Here is a 21,664-nt window from a genome sequence, read left to right as displayed (position 1 = left end):
AAATAGCGCAGTTAATGCTAAATAAGTTAATTATATGTTAATTATAAATAGCACTACCCTCCCTCCCTGCAATGTCCTTTGTCTTTCAGTTCTACAATACATTTTTAAAATAAGGCATTTGTATTTTTCTTCCTATTTGTCTTCATGTTGTCTTTTGTCTTGTCTTTTTTCTTCCTGATTCTTTTCATTCTAGCTTTCTGTTGCATTCTGTTTTTTCACTTCATTCTGGTTTTCCACGTGTGACTTAAACAATATGAGGAACAATAGGCTTGATTTGTGAAGGATATTTTTGTCCGAGAGAATTTTGTTTCACTCCCTTTGGGTTTTGCATAGAAGCAGTAACAAAATCAAGTCCAACAGCAAAACATTGCTTGGCAGTCTCTCAGACCACATGGTATATGCTTTGATTTGCAATCTGTGTACTTGTTTTTGTCTAGTATCTACCTGAAATCAGTGAGCTGACAAATCAAAATCAAATCATCCTGAAATCAGATCATCCTGGTCTGGCTTACTGAGAAGGGATATAAAAACTTGACAGGTTATTTAGACTTATCTAGGCTGTAAGCTTTTGTTTGAGCTCAAAGACAGGTGATTTTACTTCATAAGTTATACTTTAGGATTTTGTAATAAAAGTACTCAACTCAGGTCACCTCCAGTTTTGGAATTTGTGTTTGTTAAGGGTGGCATAAATATACAACAACATGATTTTTGGAGTATCGTTCATAGGTCTATCAAATATGGTCTTTTGTATTGAGTTCACAAAGTGAACATAAGTTCACAAAGGAAGGAGAAAGTACACCTCCACAATCCCTTTCTTTAGGGTTGCAGTAGGAGATTGGTACTGGTCCCTTATTTACGCAGACTCTGACAGATAGTGGCTAATCAGCATGGTAACTCCATAGTGTGGTTCCTAGTTTATGGCATGTCAACACTGCATTTTTGGAGATGATCTGCCTGTCATCCAAAACCAAATGTACTTAGAGAGTAATTAGAAGTAGTGCACTGTCAGACTGGAGGGATGAAATGGGCAGGAATCTGTGGTGTCTGTTCTCACTCAGGCACTACTGAGTAGTGCCTCAAGTGTTTTGTGTGAGTACTAGAAAGAATGATCCTTAATCTATAGATAGCAGCACGGTGGAAGGGATTACAGGCAGTTTTTGATGCCGTAATGGACAATCTGCAGTGATCCTAGCAAACCAATGTAAGGGAGAAAAGCAGAATTCGGTAGGGATGATGGGGAGTGCTGCGTTGGCGTCAAAATATTAAACAGTCCAAATGGTTGTTGAAGAGAAGACTAAGAATAAATCAGAAGTGTGGTTTATAATTTAGTGGATCAAAACATAAGATTACATTAAAATATGTTAGATCATATTTTGGATCTTGCACTAGATTTTTAATGTTTGGATTACCTATTTAAACTGAAGACAACAAAGTTGCTAAAGCACTGGTCAGAATCATTGCTGTCTGACTCATGGGTGACTACCAGTCAATGTGAGAATTGTTTCATTTCAGATGGTGTTGTGATTTCTGTGATTGTGCAGACCGTGACCGACTGAAATGTAAATCAGTGCTTGGCCTTGTTTAATCACAGGCTCTGCTTCTATAACCTCCTATAACCTTTGTTATAGTGGGAGAGCTTGCAAGGGCCTCATTTATCTGTATAATTCAAATAAAAGGAGTCAAATCACGAAGGAAGTAGTGTACAGATCAACCGCTGTGAACTCTTCGCTGAGGTGTGCAATTTCACTTTCTCTTACAGCAAATATTGCGTCATGCCCGTGGAAATTCCACGAAAGTGATATTTCTCATTACTGATGGATATTCCAATGGGGGAGACCCAAGACCCATCGCAGCATCCTTGCGTGAATTTGGAGTGGAGATCTTCACCTTTGGGATATGGCAGGGGAATATCCGAGAACTGAATGACATGGCTTCCCACCCAAAAGAAGATCATTGTTACCTTCTTCACAGTTTTACTGAATTTGAAGCTCTGGCACGCAGAGCTCTTCATGAAGGTATTAATGTACTAACCTCAGAAATCTACAGAGATGTCTGAACAGAAAGATCTCCAGTAGTGTCTTGCTTTTACATTTCATGTAGTGTTCATTCCCATTTTTTTTTTCTCATACTTTCTAGCGGAAGTGTTTGTTCCTCCATTAAAAGGATAAATTTTATTTGATTAACTTTTCATGAACAAAATGTGAGCAAAATTCTCCTCATTGATGTGTACACATATTTACCTCCATTTAGCTCTTCATTTTGTCCATGAAAAACAGACTATATTCTTAGCCCAATGTAACTTTTGCTGGGAGGGATGAACCTTATAGTCAGTCACATGATTCCCCTAAAGAGGTACCTAGTATACACCTTAGGACTAGACTTAATACCTTTTGGTGTCTTACATAACAACAAAATTAAGTCTGCTCAGAACTGATTTAGATCTCTCTGTATAAGAGTAAATACAGTGTGTGTTTATGACCTTATACATTTAGTAAAACTGGAAAGCATAAGCGATGGAATAAGTTTGGATTAAGATGGAATAAGTTTTGGGTTTATCCTCTTTTTATCTGCTATATTCTAAAAAAAAAAAATTCATCCTGAAAACTAGAGTAGGTTTAGACAAGCAGATGAGAACACATGATGAAACATTTGTTTGCAAGGCTTGATTGAGGCTTAGAAATGTATTTGCATGCCTTAGACATTTGCATGTATTTGCTACAATTTTTAAAAACATGCTGCTTTCAAACAAGCAGGGCTTTACTGCCCTTCTGGTGCTTTACTGCTATTCTGTTTGTTCCAGGTAAGGTTGGATTGGTCTGTGTGAATGTGCCAAAAGAAAGACTTGAAATTTTTTATGATATGACCAACTTGCTATACATGCCATGACCAAATACTCTTCCGATGCCAAATATGGCATCCACCAAAGCTGGGAAAAGCTGTCTAAACAGCTTCTGTTAGGAGTGAGACTGCATTCTGGCAGTGTTAGACTCAAATGAAGCCAAGTAAAAAAAGTCTGAGTGCATCGTGGGTTTCAGAGAGCCTTTTTCCAGAACAAGGAGACCAGTTTATTTCTTTTATTCCATTTTGAGCATAGCAAGGCTCTGCTTCACGCTAATGTTGCTACTACTTAGAACTGGAACTTAGGATTTTCAACGAACATTTTGCTAGTGGCATAGAATGAGGCTGTGTGAGAACTTTTGTTTCAATTTTTTGTTAATAAGTTAATACTATTTCAGACCTACCCTCTGGCAGCTATATTCAAGAAGATATATCACATTGTTCCTATCTCTGTGAGGCAAACGAAAACTGCTGCGACATCATGGCAAGCTGTAAATGTGGTACTCACACTGGCCAGTTTGAGTGTATATGTGAAAAAGGATACTACGGGAAAGGACTACAGCATGAATGCACAGGTGAGTCTCATGTCTCAGTATTTGGGTTTCTCTCTATGCCCTGAATACGTCACTGTTCGAGTTTAGAGTGAAAAGATCTACTTGGAATTATGGATATGCACCTAGATCAGAATGCATCCAAGTCTGGAAGACTCTCAGACTGAAGACACTGAATAGCCCTAGCAGTTAAACTCACCTGATACCTTGTCTTCAGCAATAGCTCAAAGAGATTCACAAGAAAAAGGTAAGAATAGGGCAAAAGTTCTGACAAAGTAAAACTTCCTTAAAATGCAGCACATCAGAAATTTGTTACTAGGAGTTTACCAAGGCTCAGGTAATATTTTTTGTTCATAGTACCTATTTTCTTCATGAATTTTTCTGATCACACTTTGAGCTTTCTTATAAGCTTTCCTGTTTGCAGAGGGGTTATTTATGTGGATCTTTGCAGGATAAATTCCTGGCAAAACTTACAGTCAAGTAAATGTGCTTTAATTCCCTCATGTTGACTTTCAGTTACTAAAGAGGAAGAAAGCGTTTGGGTCACTAAAGAGAAACTTGTCATCACATTTTGCTGAGATTGTTTTTGTTACTACTTTTTGGAAATGTCCTTTTAATAGTATGCATTCAAAGTCTATGGTTAAAATAACAGCAGTTTACAGTTATTTGCTGAAATTGATCAATTGTCTTATACTCCCTGCCAGTTAACACATTGCAGTTCACTAAGTGCTTCTGTAATACCTTTCCTTTGTTCTGTAGGTAGGCAGGAATTCACTGGGGTTTGAGTGCAACATGAGTAGAGAAATGTAGTTAAGTTTCATTTGTCAATTTCCTCCACCTTAGGTGCCTAGTAACCTACTGAAGAAAACAGATACAGCATTTCTGCCTCTATCAGTAGGTTGTGTCATTAAATATTGTTTTGAGCTATTCTTACAGATAACGTGCCTATCATTTTAGAGTTGCCCTTTCTACATGAAAGACTCTTTTGATGGGGTGAGCATACCTCTCAAGTGCCACCAAAACCGGTAAAAGTCAGATGTCTTTAAATGGGTACTTTGTGGCTGCAGACTGAAGTTGTAATTTTACTTCTTTGGCAGGTGCTTCTGAAATAAATTTTTAGAAGGGGGTTGTATTAGATGATTGCAGCCATCTGCTGTGTATGTGAAAGTAATTGAAGTTGTATACATGTATTTTAGGGAGAATTTTACCTGAGTAACTCAAACCTGTTCTTTATGTCTGCTCTGTTCAACTGCTGTGTTCTTCAAGACAGATAAAAAACAGTACAATATGTGTTCTTTGAAGGAAAAACGGCCTACTTTGAAATCTTTTATTCTGAAAAGGATTCCAACCTTTTTTTTTTTTTTTACATTTCGCAGCTGAGCATAGCTGTTGATTTGTAAAGCTGTTGATTTGTAAAGCATAAGGAATCTTAAGAATGCATCTTAACTTTTCTTCACTGTATAATGTGCAAGAGGACTTGTGGCAAGTTTACGGTAACAGGACTTCAATTTTAATTGAGTTACTTTTAGCTTTTGTTCGGTTAAACATGCAAATAGTCCACTAGCCTATGTTTGTTAAATACAGTAAGGCTTTTTTTAAAGAGTTTTCATTAAGATGAGAAATTGTTCTTCTGTGACATATCTGTTATTTTTGCTATTTTGTTTATTTTCTATGGATCTTTTCTGTATGTGCTTGTTTTCTGCATTATACCACTCTATGGCTTTAAATATGAGGCATCAGAGGAACATGTAAAAATTGTCATAGTAAAAATTCATAACTACCAGAAATTACTCTCTAGGAAAGTTCTATAAAATAAAATAGGAGCCACATGCTTGGTACCAAAAGGCAGAAATTGGCTTCAGTGCCCTCCTCCTGTTCTTTGTAATACTGTTGGTGATGTGCCACAGGAGGAGGAACAGACTGACTGTTCTCTACTTTAAAAAGCAGACCAAACAAAAGCTTCTTGGCCCACACTAGGAGCCTCATGCAGCCAGAGACATCTGTGACAATTGTTGCAAAGGAAGGGAAAGAGAGGAAGATGGAAGGCAGTATTGTAATCAGTCCCAATTAATGGGAATTACTTCTTCAATTCTGTTCACTTTTTCTTCTCCTTCTTTTCCTTGATTACAAATGTTGAGTTTCAAACTAGACAAGGAAAGAAAAATACAGAAATCAGCAAAAATAAATCTTCTGATTTTTACTAAGACTGTCTTCCATTTCACCAGTAAAAAGGTGACCTATTCAAGGCAACTGCACCTTTTATAGAAAACAAATATACAGATCTCTGTCATAGAAGATTAGGATATATGTCTTTAACACAGCCTTTTCACAGGTTGGTTGTTTTGTTGGTTTTTTTTTTTTTTTTTTGAGGGAGGCAAGACTCTTCTGGTAAAGTTCTATTTTAAGATACAAGATGATGCAAATAAAGGATGATACCTATCATTTTCATCTCATCAATTACTTCTGAGCAATTATTGGGGAGATTAGGAAATTGTTGTATTGTAACTCCTAGTTTCTTTTATTGAACATGTAGACTCCATTTTTTGCATCCATGAAGAGATGATGTGTAGTTCATGAGAAAGAACTGGTAAATTAATTCCATGTAATCTAGGCTGGTTTTTTGTTCTTTTGTTTATATGTGGTTCACTGTTTAGGTATAATTATTGAAATGTAGAATTTCTTCATTATCATGGTTTCACCCTGGCTGGATTTTAAACACTTACTGAAAACTGGTTTTCCCCCTCCTTCCCCCTCTGCTGTTCTCAGAAGAGAGGAAAAAAAAAGTTAAAGAATTTCTGAGGAGAGATAAGAACTGGGAGACTCGCTTACTAATTAATTTTTATAGGTAAACAGATTCAAAGTGAATAGAACTTAAATTTATTGCTAACAAACTTAAGCTAAATGCTAAATTTATTGCTAGTAAAATAAGAACTAAAGAGTAAAAGAATAAAACAGTCTTAAAACACAACACCTTCCTTCCACTCCCCACTTCCCTCAGCCACTCAGGGAAATGGGAAAAGGGGGAAAGTCACAGCCAGCGGCTGCTTCTGCTGCTGTTAAAATCCATCTCTTAGATAGGAACTCCTTTCAGTTCACTGTCCTGGGGAATCACTTTTTCATCAGGTGCAAAGGGCTTTCTCTCTCTGCATTCTGACAGTCTCCATGGACTGCAAGGCGACAACTTGCTTCACCATGGTCATTCACCACGGTTACAGGGGATAATGGCTTTGAGTCCCTCCCTTGTTTCCTGTGGGGTCCCTCCCCATGGGAGACAGTCTTTGATGGAACTCTCTGGCATGGGTCTATCACTTGGACCACAGTTCTTCCCTAATCTGCTGTCCCTTGGGTCATGAATGAGTTGCACTAGTGTGGATCCCCCACAGGGCCACAAGTCCTACTCGAGACAACTTGCCCCAGTGTAGGTTTCTCTCTTCATGGGCCACAGGTCTTCAGCAAGACTCTGTTTCATCTTAGGTCTCCCACAGGGTTACAGCCTCCTCATGCACTCTTCTGCTCCGGTGTGAGTTGCAGAGGGGGGTCTTTGCTCCCCAATAGACTTCCACAGGTGGCAGGGGTTTTGGCTTTCAGTCTTTCCCCTGCTGGAGGGGGAGAGGGAGGACTCTGGGCCTCTTCTTCCCCCCTCCTGCTACACTGACCTTGGAGTCTACATTGCTATCTCATGTTTTTTCTCTGCTCTCTTCCCAAGCTGGAATTTCTTCTGCGACACCAGCTTCTCTTCCTGTGTTATCACAGAAGCAAATATTATTGGCTAGTAGTAGGAAGTTCATCCTGGAGCTGGCTATCATTGGCTTTTTCATAGAACAGCAAAAGCTTCTAGTAACTTCTAAGTGAAATCATCTCTGTGGCCCCCTATTACCAAAAATTCAGCCACATGATCCACAACAATCATATGTATGAGTATTTAATAGGCTGCTTAGGCTTTTATTTAGGAATATGCAGCATATCAGTCATGCACAACCACTAGAGCAACAGTTTTTTCTTCAAAACACCACATGGTTTAGATCTGTAAAGAACCTTTCCAATGAAACTTGAAATCATATGAAAACTTCACTTTTTCTTTTTTTTTGTTTTTTACAAATTTTGATTCAGAACACATTCACTGGAAAGACTTTAAACAAAGAAGATGTAGGTCCAGCAAGGCAGAGGAGATTTGCATTTTGTGGTTTCTTGTATTGTGGACCTAATTTTCAGCAGAGCATTTCTTCCATGAGATTTTCAGGATTGTTCCTGTTGAGAATGCAAAACAAAACCCACTGTTCATAAATTGGATAGCTTTTAGTATATTGCTAGCAGCTCTTGTCTTATTGACACAGGAAGAACTGTACTTCCAGTGGTGATTCCAAGAGCCTAGTCAAAGGAAAGTAAACATCTCTTCTGCCATTCTATCTCTTTCCTCCTTCCCTTTTGAGAGGAGCGTCTACCCCACTGGAGGCTGAATCACCCTTTCTCAATATTTCTTTGTGGGAGGTGTTTCTTTATCTACCCTGTAGGAGTTACTGGCTTAATGAAGCTTTGCCAACCATCTTGAACTTATCAGACAGTACTTGGAAATTTTCAATGAGTTTACAAGATCACTCCAAGTCCCAAGGGATCCATACTTAACAAAACATACAATAACATACCAGTACTCTTCAGTGGGTGCCTAGAATGGATCATGAGGAGAACGACCAACAGCACTTTGAGATTCCCACAGACAAAGAGTGAAAAGAAAGCAAGAAAGGAAGTGTGAAAAAGAAAGTGTACAGAACGTTTGCAGACATAGTAAGATTTCAGGCTGAATTTGCCTGTTGAATCTGAAGGTTTGAATTAGTTCACAGAAATGCAGATTTTTAAGCTCTTAGAACTTAGTTTCTTGTTCTCACAAAGCAATGCTATTTCATGCTTTTAATCATTGATTCTACATCTTAAAACTTGGCAGAAGTTTGTTTTGATTCCTCTTTTCTCCTTTGCTTTTAATTTATAAATCAGAAAAATACTCTTCAGTTCTAACTTAGATATCAGTAAAAGAAGGCTCCTTGTGAGACCTGCAGCAATTGAAAACTGACAAATTGAAAAAAGAGCTTTTCTTGAGGAAAAAGTTAAGTGGCTGCTACTGTGTTGTTTTGTGTCATATAAACCTACAGATCATAGAATTATAGAATCAGCTGGGTTGGAAAAGACCTCTGAGATCATCAAGTCCAACCCTTGATCCACTACCACCTTGGTTACTAGACTATGGCACTAAGTGCCACATTGAGTCTCATCTTAAAATCCTCCAGGGACGGTGAATCCACCACTTCCCTGGGCAGCCCATTCCAATGCCTGATTACCCTCTCCGTAAAGAATTTCTTCCTAATATCCAACCTAAACGTCCCCTGGCACAGCTTAAGACCATGCCTTCTTGTCTTACTGTTAGGTGCCTGGGAAAAGAGACCGACCCCCACCTGGCTACAACCTCCTTTCAGGCAGTTGTAGAGAGTGATGAGGTCACCTCTAAGCCTTCTCTTCTCCAGACTAAACAACTCCAGCTCCCTCAGCCTCTCTTCATAAGACTTGTGCTCAGGTTCCTTCACCAGCCTCGTTGCTCTTCTCTAGACCTGCTCCAGCACCTCAATATCCTTCCTGAACTGAGGGGCCCAGAGCTGAACACAGTACTCAAGGTGTGGCCTCACCAGTGCTGATCCATTAGTAAAAATCTTTTAACAAACTCTAGAGTCAGACACGGAGCTCTGCAAACCATAACAAAGATGTCAGAGTTCTAATGTCTAACCCCAAGGCTGTGCCTGCAAAATTCTAAAAAAGGAGCTTTTCTTAGTTAATTTGATACGAGTGTTTTCACGTAAACAAGCGGCACACAAAGCTACTGGTGGTTTTTAACCATATCCATAGCTTTGATAAGCCAGTTGAAGAGAATAACAGAATTTCCAATAGTTTTAATGAGTTCTGGTCCTTGGAACAAGTGACTCACTTTGCTCTCTTCAGCAGATCTTGTGTATCAATTTATATACATCTTCTGTTGCAAAAGCAAAAATTTTAAGTAACATGATAGCTAATATGGGTAACAGTATTTCTGTGGTATATATTTTTGTAACTGTATATGCCACTTGTTTCCTTTGAATTTTAAACTTAACTGTAGTGGAAAAAAACCCAACCAAACAAAAAGAACTAGAAAACAAACAAAAAACCCCACAACAACAAAAAAAAACTATGAACACAAAAGTTTTCCTCTGCATTCCTGCAGAATTTCTGAGGAAATTCTTTAAAAATTAAGTTGTAAGGTGAAGATGAAAACACAGATTCAATTTTGATGTATGCAGACCAGAAAAGCAGATGTGTAATTTTACATCTGTGGAAGGTATTGAAAAACATCCCATCCTTTCCAACTGGATGTCATCTGAGGCTTTAGAAAATAAATTCCTATGCCCAAACATTTGTTCTTTCCTAATAAGTACAAATCTCTTTGTGAAATAAATTTGTTGAAATAAACTTCTGATGCACAACTTACTTTTTTTTCCTGTCTTGAAAGTGCTTTTTCCCTTCAGAATGTCGTGAAATAAAACCTCCAGACAAAGTAAGTATGTTCTGTTTGAGGAGAAAAACCAACCATTTGCAGGGCTTATAAGGGGCAGAAACAGGCCTCTGATTAGAAATGCACATGACATAGAAATAACCTCCAGCTTTTTGTGCCAATCAGACTTAGACTCTCTATGGAGCACCCAAGCTGTTCTTTGGCCACAATGTAAATGTTGTGTGCAGTCGTCCCAATGAAGAAGCTCCAAGTGTAAATACAGCATCAGCTAGGTTTAGCCTTTGGTCACATGCATGGAAAACTTTTACCTTTATGCCTGTACTTTTCCCTGAGACTTTAGACAGGATAAAAAGCAGGTTCTCTTACCTTTATTGGGATTTTACGTGGTTTGAAAACATTCTTTTTCAGCTGTGCAATCATGGGAGAGGTGATAGTTTACAAAGTTTGTGCTGAACACACCTTCTTTAACTGCTTGAAATGTTCATCAGCCACTTGTCACTGATTTTTAAACAGTTTAAGCTCATTTTAACCCAAGGACCCAAGGGAATAGCCTGAAGTTGTGTCAAGGAAGGTTTAGGCTAGATATAAGGAAAAGGTTCTTCATACACAGGGCAATTGAGCACTGGAACAGGCTCCCCAGGGAAGTGATCACAGCACCAAGCCTGGCAGAGTTCAAGAAACATTTGGATGGTACTCTCAGGCACATGGTGTGCTTCTTGGGGATGGTCCTTTGCAGAGTCATGAGCTGGACTCGATGATCTTTGTTGGTCCCTTCCAACTCAGCATATTCTGTGATTCTGTGAACAAGGGCCTTTGAGAAGCCTTTGACTGGTCTTGCAGATTTGAGAATCTGTTTCAGGATTGGGACTTGCATCATACCAGGGACTTATTGGAATAGTTTTCCATTGAGTCGCTTAATGAAAAGTTTTCTATTGCAACATTCTTTGGTTACCTCTGTGGATCACATGGTGACATCTTGCCTTCGCTACCTTGTCAGGAACACATAGCCAGGATGTTGTCATAAAAGTGTGCATGTGTATTGTTCCTGATTTTGTGCTCTCTCACAAATTAAAAGCAGAAATCTTGGTATTCTGTGAGCTTTTAAGTAGCTTTTGTGTTAGTGAAAAAAAAAATTCTTGAAAGAGTACATCAGCAATGAAATAATACAGCAGTATACAGCAAAGAGTGTTTGAAGAGAGGAGAGAGGTTAAGAAACTAGGAACTTTTTTTATTTAATTGTTTTGTCCATAGTGGCTCTGTAAGGCTTCAAAGCTTCACCTGTAACTACTTAAGTCATTCCCAGAATGTAAGTTACTCTACAATTAACTTGTAATATTTAATCTTAGTGCCGGTACATATGAGGTTGTGAATATGTATCAGGATTTCTAGCTAATAAAGTTGCTCACAAAGTCATGTCAAAGTTGATTAATTTAACTAGGCTGGAGCATAATGCTCTTAATGTGATAAAATCAGGCATCCCCTGTGTCTCTGCATTTGGATTTTGATGGATTATATGCAGTGTATTTGTCACTTAGTCGAACAAATTTGACTCTTAACTCTCAGAATCAATTTGGAATTTAACATGGAGTATAGGAATATTTTCATTTTGTTTTAAATCCTTGTCTGGACTTATGGTGTGAAATTTACTCTACCCAGGCTAGGGAGTTCTGTTCCTTCCAACATTTTAAACAAAATTGTCTACTTTTCTCCCAATTAGTAGGGGAAGGAGTTAAACTATCATTTTCGGGGTATGGGCCCATTTCTTCAGCCTTGGGGGTCCAGAAGTACCTCAAGTTCTGGTACCACTTGAGCAAAGGCAGTGGGCAGCAGGAAGAGTAAGTTGAAAAAAACATCTTGATGAAAACAGGTTAAAAACCTATTCAGTTTAGAGCAGAATTAGGTCATGTAAGCTGCAGATATTCTGTTATAAGTTTAATATATCTGCTGAGTACTCAACAGCCAGAATGGAGCAGTTTGGTTGACTGTCTTGTATGCAGCCTTCTTTTCTTCTGTCACTCTAAAAACTTCTCACTCAGAAACAATACTAACTGCAGAGTGGAGTGTGGTCTGGTCTCCCTTGGGAAAGAGAAGGCAGCAGCATAGATCAGATTCATCAAACAGGAAATTGGTTCCTCCTGGTTCTGTTGATGTTTTGATGAAAGGAGAATCAGGGCTCTGCACATAAATTGGGAACCTCTTCAGGCCAAAACCCTAGGGTTTAATTTGTTACCATGCAAAACAAAGCCAGAACAGCAACTCACGCTTCCAATGCAGTTTGAGAAGTTGATTTTTTTTCTCCCTAGTCTGAAATTTATTGAATAGGAAGTGTTTTAGTCAACAAGAGGGGGAAGAATTAATAGACCTCGGGGTGGGTGGGGTGTTGAGAAACATTAATTTTTCTAAGTGTGTATAACATAGTTGAACACACAGTCTAATTTTAGTCATGTCATTTAGATACAATTTGGACCTGACAGATTTGAAACAAAACCCAATAAAATTAAGGACTAAATTGCAAGTTTTTAACAGTGTAAAGCATATAGGAATAGCAGAAATCTCCGTGTGACTGATTTTCCATGGAGCTGCGCCTATTTTAGCAACCTAAGATCTGGCTCCTTCTCCTGACCTTTATAAAAATCTGCTGGGGTGTGTTGTTTTTTTTTTCCCATGGCGTCAAAAGAAACATTCTGAGGATAGCTAAAAAATAAGTGGAGTTTTGCCCCAAAAAGTTCAAAGATAGGGTGTTCCCTTGTAAATGCTAGTAAATACCCGTGAAGTTTCCATGTCCTTGTTGCATATGGTTTGTTTCTCAAACAAAATTGCCAGGAGATAAAGTACCAGAACTTTTCTACATTGTGGCTACTAATGCTGCATGTCTTTTTCCACACTTTATTACCATTAGTTCCAGCCTGGTTTTTTGTTAGAACTTCACAGATTAGTTAAGAGTATAACTTTTCTATGGCTGTTGTCAGTCCTCACTTCTGCTCCAGTTTTTAATTTTATGGCAGAAAAGTGCTTGCTACCTTCTCACTGTATTCCCCTTAAAAAATGCTTTATCTGGAAGTACACATAGGCAGTATTTAAAACTGTATCAAGATAGAGACAGCCCTCCAGGGTGGAGGTGCTCCAGTAATTTTAAATGCAGCAGATAACTAGTTTAAATCTTCTGTATCTGTTTTACCTCTGCGACACAGCAGTGCCATGAGTGTCAAGACAGCAGGTATGAAGAGGGGTTTTCTTACAAGAATATGAAGTGCTGCAAAAGTCACTCAAGTAACTCAGTTCACAGGACTAAGTTTTTCTAAATATGAGGAGGAGGGTGAGGGGGTGAGTAGGCTTATTCTGAGAAGTCATAGTGTCAACACAGAACATAAGAAATGCTTAACAAGCCTCATGGTTATACATGAGCTACATGTAGTGAGGCTGGTGTTTCTTTTAGACTTCTATTATTGTCTGTCTCATAAAGACATTAGTATGTGTACCTAAATATACTCTGGTCTTTTAGCCCTATTGCTGTTGTAAGCTTGGCAAAGAATATCACATTAAATGCAAATGCTGAGTTTCCCTCTTTTTACAGTCTAATCCTTTTCCTCAACTTTGTGAGTACCAAAATATGCTGTCAGTTGCAAATCATTTGAGTTTTTATATCACTGTGAATTGTTCAGCAGTAAAACATATATATTTTTTTCCTCTTTTATTTCTGAATGGAAATTCAAAATCCAATGCCTTATGAAATGCAACACCATTTTTAAAACATGATACTTCTGTGAGCACTCATATTCTTCTTGATTGGCCAAAAACACTTCAAAAAACTGTCACAATGGCAGCTAAGAGGTGCAGGTTAGGCCATGGCACAGGAATACACAAAGGCAAGGACACTTGGTCTTCATTAGTGACTTGAATCCAGCAATGACAGTAGCCAAGCTGTATTCATGTATAGCTTTTTTGGTGGACCACATAGCCCACCTTGTGTCCACAGTCCAAACCCATGAGAACAGAAGTAATGTGATAACAAAAAAATGGACTGCGAAGGACCATACCAGCCTCAGACACTGAGGCACCCTATGGCAGTATCTCTTTAATGTAACAATAGCTGAGGGTTACCTTCTTTCCTACCTTTTCACTTCTTAGCTGTGATGCTCCTTTTCAGTACTCATAAAATCATAAAACCATTTAGGTCAGAAAAGACCATTAAGATCATCGATTCTGACAGTTAATATAGCACTGCCAAGTCCACCACTAAACCGTTTCCCGAAGTATCATGTCTACACATCTTTTAAATACCTCTGGGTTTGATGACTCCCCCACTTGCCTGGGCAGCCTATTCCTTTTGGTGAAAAACTTTTCTTAATATCCAACCTAAACCTCCCCTGGTGCAACTTGAGGCCATTTCCTTTTACCCTCTCACTTGCTACTTAGGAGAGGAGATGGACCCCCCCTTCACATAACCTCCTTTCAGGTAGCTGAAGAGAGTGATGAGGTTCCCTCCAAGCCTCCTTTTCTCCAGGCTAAACACCGCCAAGCTTTCTCAGATGCTGCTCACTACACTTGTGCTCCAGAGCCCTTTCCATCTTCATTACCCTTTAGACACACTCCAGCTTCTCAGCGTCTTTCTTGCAGTGATGAGCCCAAAACGCATCCATGATAATGGCTTTCCTAGCCTAGGTGCCAGAGGAGTTTGGCCTAGAAGCAGTACTAAGCTACACTGTGGCCCCAAGAATGCTGTTTGCCTGTCCCTCAATTCCAGCTGATAAATGAGGTCTCACGCTCTGCCAGCCTCCAAGATTTTGTCATATTCACTCTCTTGATAGCGTTTCACCTTCACCAGCATTTCTTCAGGTGCTGCCTGGGAATTTTCCACTCTGTCACAGACAAGAAGACAACTTTGCACCCTGAGAGCATGTGAGAAGCTCCTTATTGCTGTCTTGTTCCCTTGTTTCTTTTCAACTACCTATTTCTCCCGTGTAACAGATGGAGGTGATGGATTACAGCTGATAGTTGTCTTGTTTTTGCCTCAGGGATGAAGCACAGACAACTACTAAAGGTAGTAAGTTCAAGGTCTGTGAAAATGATGTTTCCAAAAGCTCTCTGTAACATCTTAAGTTTCACTCCCAGTGATGATAGAGATTGATTTATTCTCATTACTTCTAAAGTAATTTTTGGGAGGCCTCCTACATTGAAAGTGCAGTGCCTCATACATTCCTACATCAGAGAGTTTATAATCTGTCAGTTCCATCTCTCACTGGTTCACAGTCTGCAAAAGTGCAAGAAACTAGCCAAGAACTTGGCTCCAACTCAGGAAAAACAGGGATACTTTTAGACTGCATTAATTATCTTGTGATAACTAACTAATTGGAATAAAGTGCTGTTTAGAAATAGATTTTCTAACCTAAAATCTGTGGTTTAATAATTGCCTTGGGTTAAGTCTTGGATCCATTAAGCAGTGATTTAATAATTATTACTGCTTATCTTTTTTTTTTCCCCTCTTCTTACTTCAGATGGCAGTTAAGAGTGTTCCCTCCTTCTTATTCTCCATCTCTGCAGATGTAGATAGTCTTATTTATGACAAAATAGCTTAGAAAAAGGACATACAGTTTAAGGAGAAGGTAGGACCAGAAGTGTGGCAGACCTTTTATCTCCCAAAACATGCAAAGAATCTTGCTGCCCTTTAGAAGGAGAACAAGTGATTCTGCCACTTCAGAGCGGAAAAATTACCTTTGAAGCTGAGAAGAGGATGGAGAAGTGGGGGACACAGCACAGTTTCAGTAAGATGTGCAGAGAGTTTGAGCACCTGGCAGTTCTTGAGGCAGTCTCACTCTGCTATTTCCCTACTCCCTTTCTGGCAGCAGGGTGTTTCATTCTGGTTTCATTCTAGTTTCATTCTAGTTTAAACAACTGCCCCTCAGTAAAACCCCTGGATGTTGCAGGTTGCTACTTTAGCACATTTGGTCAATACTGACAGCGAGGAGGGGCCTTAGGAACATGACTTGCTATCTAGGGATTCTTTCTTTATGGGAGAACTTCTGCATTGCAAAAAATCAGGTCTTTGCAGAGTGGGTAGGGGATGGAGACCCATTTTTTGGCTGCCTAGTGGGGGGTGCAAAAATATTGTTCAGAAATGTTTTAGTAAAAGTTCTTCACAGAAGGAGGCTTCTGTGGTCTGAGGTCTGAGATCTGAGGTCTGAGGGGGAGTGTGTGGTTGAGATACCGCAACATAATCTTTTTTATCTCTCATTTTTTTTAGTATAGTTTTCACCGTGGTAGAGTTCACTTTGTTGGCAGCCACAAGACTTAGTACTCAAAAACCATTTCTTTAGTTCAGATCTGAGGTGAGCCTTTTCCTTGCAGCACACACTGCTTTAGAAAGGGTCAGATATGTTCTTAAAGACTTCCTTTATATCTTGCAAAGAAATGAGAGGGGAGGGCAAGGCAAAATGGGGAAAATTAAGTGAGAAGCAGTCACTTTTCCAAATGTTTCTTGAGCAAACAGCAGTTAATAGTGAATATAATAGTTTAGTTATCTCAGTGCTCTTGCTTTCCACAAACAAGACCTTTTTTTGATCTACATATTTAGATAATATTAAAATAATTTAGATGATCCTGTCACTTTCCATGAGAGTTTCGCTTGAGGAATGAAGAGTGGGATTTATGGCATTTTTCACAGTAAATCATGGGTATCAGTAGTGATTCCAGGAATTAAGTAAAAACTATAGCATCAAGATTACAACAGTTTGCTGAACTCTACGCAGGGATAGTGCTGAACTCTAGCCCAGGGATAGCTGGGCTAGTTTCACAATATCTAAAAAAATAATTGGCAAAACCACCACTTTTTATTGCCTGGTTACGGGCCTGAGCCATTGCATGTGCTTAGCCATCTTAAGTTAACCAAAAGCTGTGTTTCCTACCCTGGGCTGCTAAGTAAATAAACATGGAAATACTGACATATGTTCTCCATCTGCACAGTCACGTGCTATATCTTCAGTACTCAGAAATGTTGCTTAGCAGACATATAATCACTGTTGTTGAAAAGTATATTTAATGATAAAAATGAGAGATGTGGAAAAGGGGCCAAGTTTGGCACCTAATGCAGTAGTGACAGTTTATTAAAGGTCTGGCAGAAATGGCTTCACTTTCCTGTTTATAATAACTTTTACTTGCTGCATTCCTCATCTGTGATTGAGCAACAGGAACTGCTCTGATCTGCAGAGAAAAGAGGCAGAAGTAGGTATCTGGTTTGTTGGGTTTTTTTTATCTCCATGATCATAAGAACCAGCAGCTGCGGGGAATAGGTGTTGGAGGCAGAAAGGGAGCATTTCACATTAGTCTAGTAGAAGGATCCAGGAACATACAGGGCTCTATTAATTTTTTGCCAGAGAGAAAATTCACAATTTTTGCCTGAATGAGAAGGAGAAAATATGAGAATATGGAATCTCTCAGCTACTCCAGGATTCCTCACACAACTTGCTGCTCTCAGGAAAGCCAGTTTGCTCTGAGTGTAATTTTTAGTTAAGTCCCAAGAATCCATGAACAGAAAACTATTCAAGTTGCTGAGTTGGTGAACACAGTGGAAATGAATCTTGAACCACCAGGCATGTTCTTCACTGCAAAAACCTCGCGGTACTGTGAAGCTTCAGATGCATACTTTGCTGACTTCTGAACACCAGTCCCTTATTTTGTTTAAACTGAGGAATCCCAGGAGAAGGTGATGTGTAGAGTTAGCTGTAACATGAGCCTCTTGCTCCCTGCTTCTGGATTAAAGTGTAGGCTGTGCTGAGCCATTGCTTGCTCTGTTGTGATTTCAGCATGTCCAAAAGTCACAGGCAGTGGAGTAGATTCTCACTTCTGTCCGGATTCCTCTGGGTGTAGTACATCAGAAGTTGTTACAGAACTAGTGTTTTCTAAATAGCAGGAAGCTACACAGAGCTCTTAGACAATACTATTTAGAGTAGCACGTACTGTCACATCAGCAGTGATCAGGGTTTGCTGAGGAATGTGTATTTGTGATCATGATATAGGCCATGCCCAGAGGAGCCTACTGTATAGTAGTGCTGCTCTGAGCAAAGCATTTTCAGAATTTATTTCCCCTTTTAAGTAAGGGTTCAACTGTATGTGAAATTTTAAAAACAAAACTTTCATTTGCACATACGTAAATTCATAAATAATCTCTATTTGCATAGCAAACTTTACACAGTTAACTGAATTAATTTCCCAGAAAGACCTTTTTGTAGTTTTGAAATTTGTTTTGCACTTTTAGAAATACTCAGGAACATGAGGACGTAAAGCAGTATTCAAGCTCCAAAAGTCAAAAATGCTGGCATGAGCTGATACTCTCAGCTGATAGGCATGTTTATGTTTGCTTTGGGTATCCCCTCCAAATGTATCACCAAGGCTGGATTTTATGTCTGTGAAAACGGCAAACCTGTGAATTGTCTAAAATGCCACTAAGACTTAAACCAAAAGAGCTTAATTTCAATACATGAACACCATTTCTGTATATATATGTAGCACAAGTCGTCAGGATCTATCTTGTGAACACGTAGCTTGAATGAAACATGGATTGGCTTCTTCTGAAGTTACAATACCAGCGTGGAATCAGGAGTTTCTTTTTCTATTCTTGAGTAAGCCACATGCTTTGAAACAAAAAGAGATGCTACTTTCTGTAAAAGCTTATATAGTAGTCTTTGTTTCTATCATTATAAAACATTTAAAATGCATCTAACAGCTCTGTGTCCTTGCATTGCAAGTGTGGTTCAAGTATGAATCTGTTTAAGGCACTCACCATGCTTCTAATGTATGTAATAGTTGGTCTGCTTTTTAAAAAAGAGACTTAAAACTGGGCATAAGTGAATTTTCTATAAATTCTCGGTACTGCTGTGACTGAAGAGGATATTTTGCAGTCAGAATCATTGGTTTGCAGTAATCCTTTCTAAATGTGCTGGGCCCAGGCCAACCCAGGGATGCTCAGCACAGCAGGATCTCCCTGTGGAGAAGGTCCTTGTAGCCTTCCTAACTTTTACAAGCAGGGATAGCTCTTGGGCTTACCATTCTTCAACCAGGCAGATTTTTCTCTTTGAAGAAAGATGCTTGTTGCAGGTGCTTGCAGTTCTTGGACAGGATGTTCGCCTGAGGGACTGCATCTCCTTCCAGGCAGCTTTACAATGCTTCTGCCCCATGGGAGAGGATTCAAGATCCTTATTTTCATCAGGAGTGAGCTTTTTCCTCTGAAAGTTTGTTATGATTGTTTAAAGTGCTTAAAGATCTAGAGGTAGTATCATTGCAAATTCTGCAAATTCTACCTGGTATTGAAATATTGCAGTTTAAATGTCTGTAAACTCAGTTAAAAGGTTTGAATGAACCCCTCCCTATATATCATGTATAGAAGTAGCTAAACTTCTGAGTTGTTTCAGCCTACTGGTTGAGAGGAAATTTGTAAATCTAATAAAGAGATGGATCAAAATATATCTAATGGGAACAAAGATGACATCTAGCTTGTTAAATTGCTAATCATGTTGCTGTGAGAAGGATGCTTAAGGAATACTGACAAAGAGCAGATGGATGAGCAGGTTCAGTGCTGTCTGAAATTAATGCAGAGCACATGCTGGGGATAACAGGAGATATTAAAGAGTTGGAGAACACGCTGAGACTTAGCAGAAATCTTTCCCTGATCCATACACATAAACACAAGCTCCCCCTTTTCCTTTACAGTCTTTGTACAAGTCACACATGTCAAATGTTTAACTAAAGCCACTTCCTTGTGTATTTTTTGTAATCATAGCATGCTTTGCCTTATTTTGGTTTGGGTTTTTTTGGTTTTGTTTTTGTTTTTTTTTTTTTAATGGCATTGTACATGTTGCAGGCTGCAGAATGGTGAATTACAGTATCTGCCAAAGGTTTGGATTTCTTTCTCCTTAGATTTCTAAGTGCATTTCATGAGCCCAGTGTGGCCAACCTGACAAACCTACCATATAGAAGATCTTAAGAAAAAACGCCTTCCCAGATAATTAAATGTGACAGCAATAGCTGTAGTTTCTGGAGGTGGTGTCTATGATAGAGACCCAGCATGGGGAAAGTCTTTGAGAAGCAGGCTTAAAAGTCTTCATGTGCAGGTCCGGTAAGATACGTTTCAGAGGCCTTGGTAGTCTATTTTTCTGCTAGTCTAAGCCAGGGATGGCTTGTAAAATAATTACAGCAACAGCTAGGAGATAGCCTGTGAAATACATGGAGATGGCAGAGGACTGGGGACTATCATGCAGTCATAGCTTCTGTCAGTATGTGTCCCGTGTTATTCATCATCTTCCCTTGCAGAGGCCGTACACAAATGAATAGAGCAGCAGCAACGGGATGGTTTTGGAGACAGGAGGGAAGTTTGAGCAGCACTGCATGCTAGTACTAGAGGACATGCCAGACTCATCTTCTGCAGCGGCAGATGTGAAAGTGTCAGGAAGTCTGTGGCTGCATGGTGTGGAACAGGGATCTCCATTTTCCCCCTGTGGCAGCATGCCTTATCCTTATAAAGCATATATTCATTGTGGCAAATGTAAAACATGACTAATGGCAGATACAGCTACCACAGCATTTGTTTCACACACATGAATGTCGGAGTGACATATTTTCTAATTTTCTTTTTTTTTGGATTTTTTTCCTGGAGGTGTTACAGTGTTTTGAGGTAAGAGTTGGGGGTTTTGTTTTGTTTTGTTTTAATTTTTTTTTGTGCTGTTGCCAAGGCATAAGATTCTTAGATGAAGTAAGTCAGCGGAGTAGAGACCCCACAGCTTCAGACTGCAGTTCACCTCCAAGGACATATATGTGAGTTAGTCTGAGGTTTTAGTTGTGGATTTTTCACATTACTTCCAATAAATGAATAAAAATATAAGGCAGTGTATGTCAAGTTAAAGATCTACACAACCAAAATCTCCTGTCTCTTTATGTCCAGTAACAAAAACTAAGGAAACAGGGGAATAATGGAATACAAACATCCAGTGTTCATTGCTTAGAGATTCTGTAACCTGTGAGTAACATCATCTTTTATGGATACCAGCAAACCAAGTAAGAACAGGTATTCATGGAATACTGATTCTGGGACATATCTGTTGAATATGTATGCATGTGATCAGTGTCATAAAAGTAATTACCAAAGCATAAAACCAGTTTGATTAAATGGAAAACTAGGCTTTCTTTCCTCAGAAGTTTGGAGGCTGAGTTATAAGGACTATTTATGATTTGCATCAAGGTGTCATTTCATTTAGGCTTTCCACTTATGGGGAAAAAATGAGAATTATAGACTACAGTCATCAGAGTAGCAGTGTATGAATAGAGCTCAAGTTGCTGCAGGAGAGAGCAGAATATTGCCTAGCTGATTCCTGCTGTATCCTGCAAAAGATAAACTCTTAATCGGATCCTTCATTAGCATAAAGTGTGGAAAGAACGGCTCGTGTCAGGGATTACTTAGTAAATGTAGTTAGTGGGAGAAATTATGCATTGAAGAAAATACAAAATCCCTCAAATTAATCTTTGAAATACATGGAGTTTGACTCTCCTCTCTCTTAACACTGGGATAATTGAAGAATAATTCCATTTCAGTGACTTAGAGCACTAGTGTAGTTGAAGAGGAAATTTAGTTTGCCTGCTCTCCCAGTATTTTAAAAGTCTTACCTTTTTAAGGCAGAATTGTTTATCCTAAAATTTGCACATGTACCTTCAGAGGAAGAATTGTGTCCTGTATCACAGAGTAGAATCCCTTGACACATGA

At 39.0% G+C, this 21,664-nt stretch overlaps 1 protein-coding gene across 1 annotated transcript in view; it reads left to right on the top strand.

The window, feature by feature from the left end:
- The window catches only part of SVEP1 (sushi, von Willebrand factor type A, EGF and pentraxin domain containing 1), a 119,751-nt gene that overhangs the window by 14,786 nt on the left and 83,301 nt on the right, over window positions 1-21,664 (top strand). The window contains exons 2-3 of the mRNA XM_027910715.1: window positions 1,760-2,015; window positions 3,237-3,413. Of these exons, the coding sequence (XP_027766516.1) occupies window positions 1,760-2,015; window positions 3,237-3,413 (433 nt within the window). The remainder of the gene's footprint in view (window positions 1-1,759; window positions 2,016-3,236; window positions 3,414-21,664) is intronic.

The sequence above is a fragment of the Empidonax traillii genome, unplaced genomic scaffold (assembly GCF_003031625.1).
Source record: "Empidonax traillii isolate 1590-97213 ecotype Southwest subspecies unplaced genomic scaffold, ASM303162v1 scaffold3:size4013460, whole genome shotgun sequence".
Lineage (NCBI taxonomy): Eukaryota > Metazoa > Chordata > Aves > Passeriformes > Tyrannidae > Empidonax > Empidonax traillii.
The sequence above is the reverse complement of the archived record's forward strand: the minus strand, read 5'-3'. Positions and strand labels throughout refer to the sequence as shown.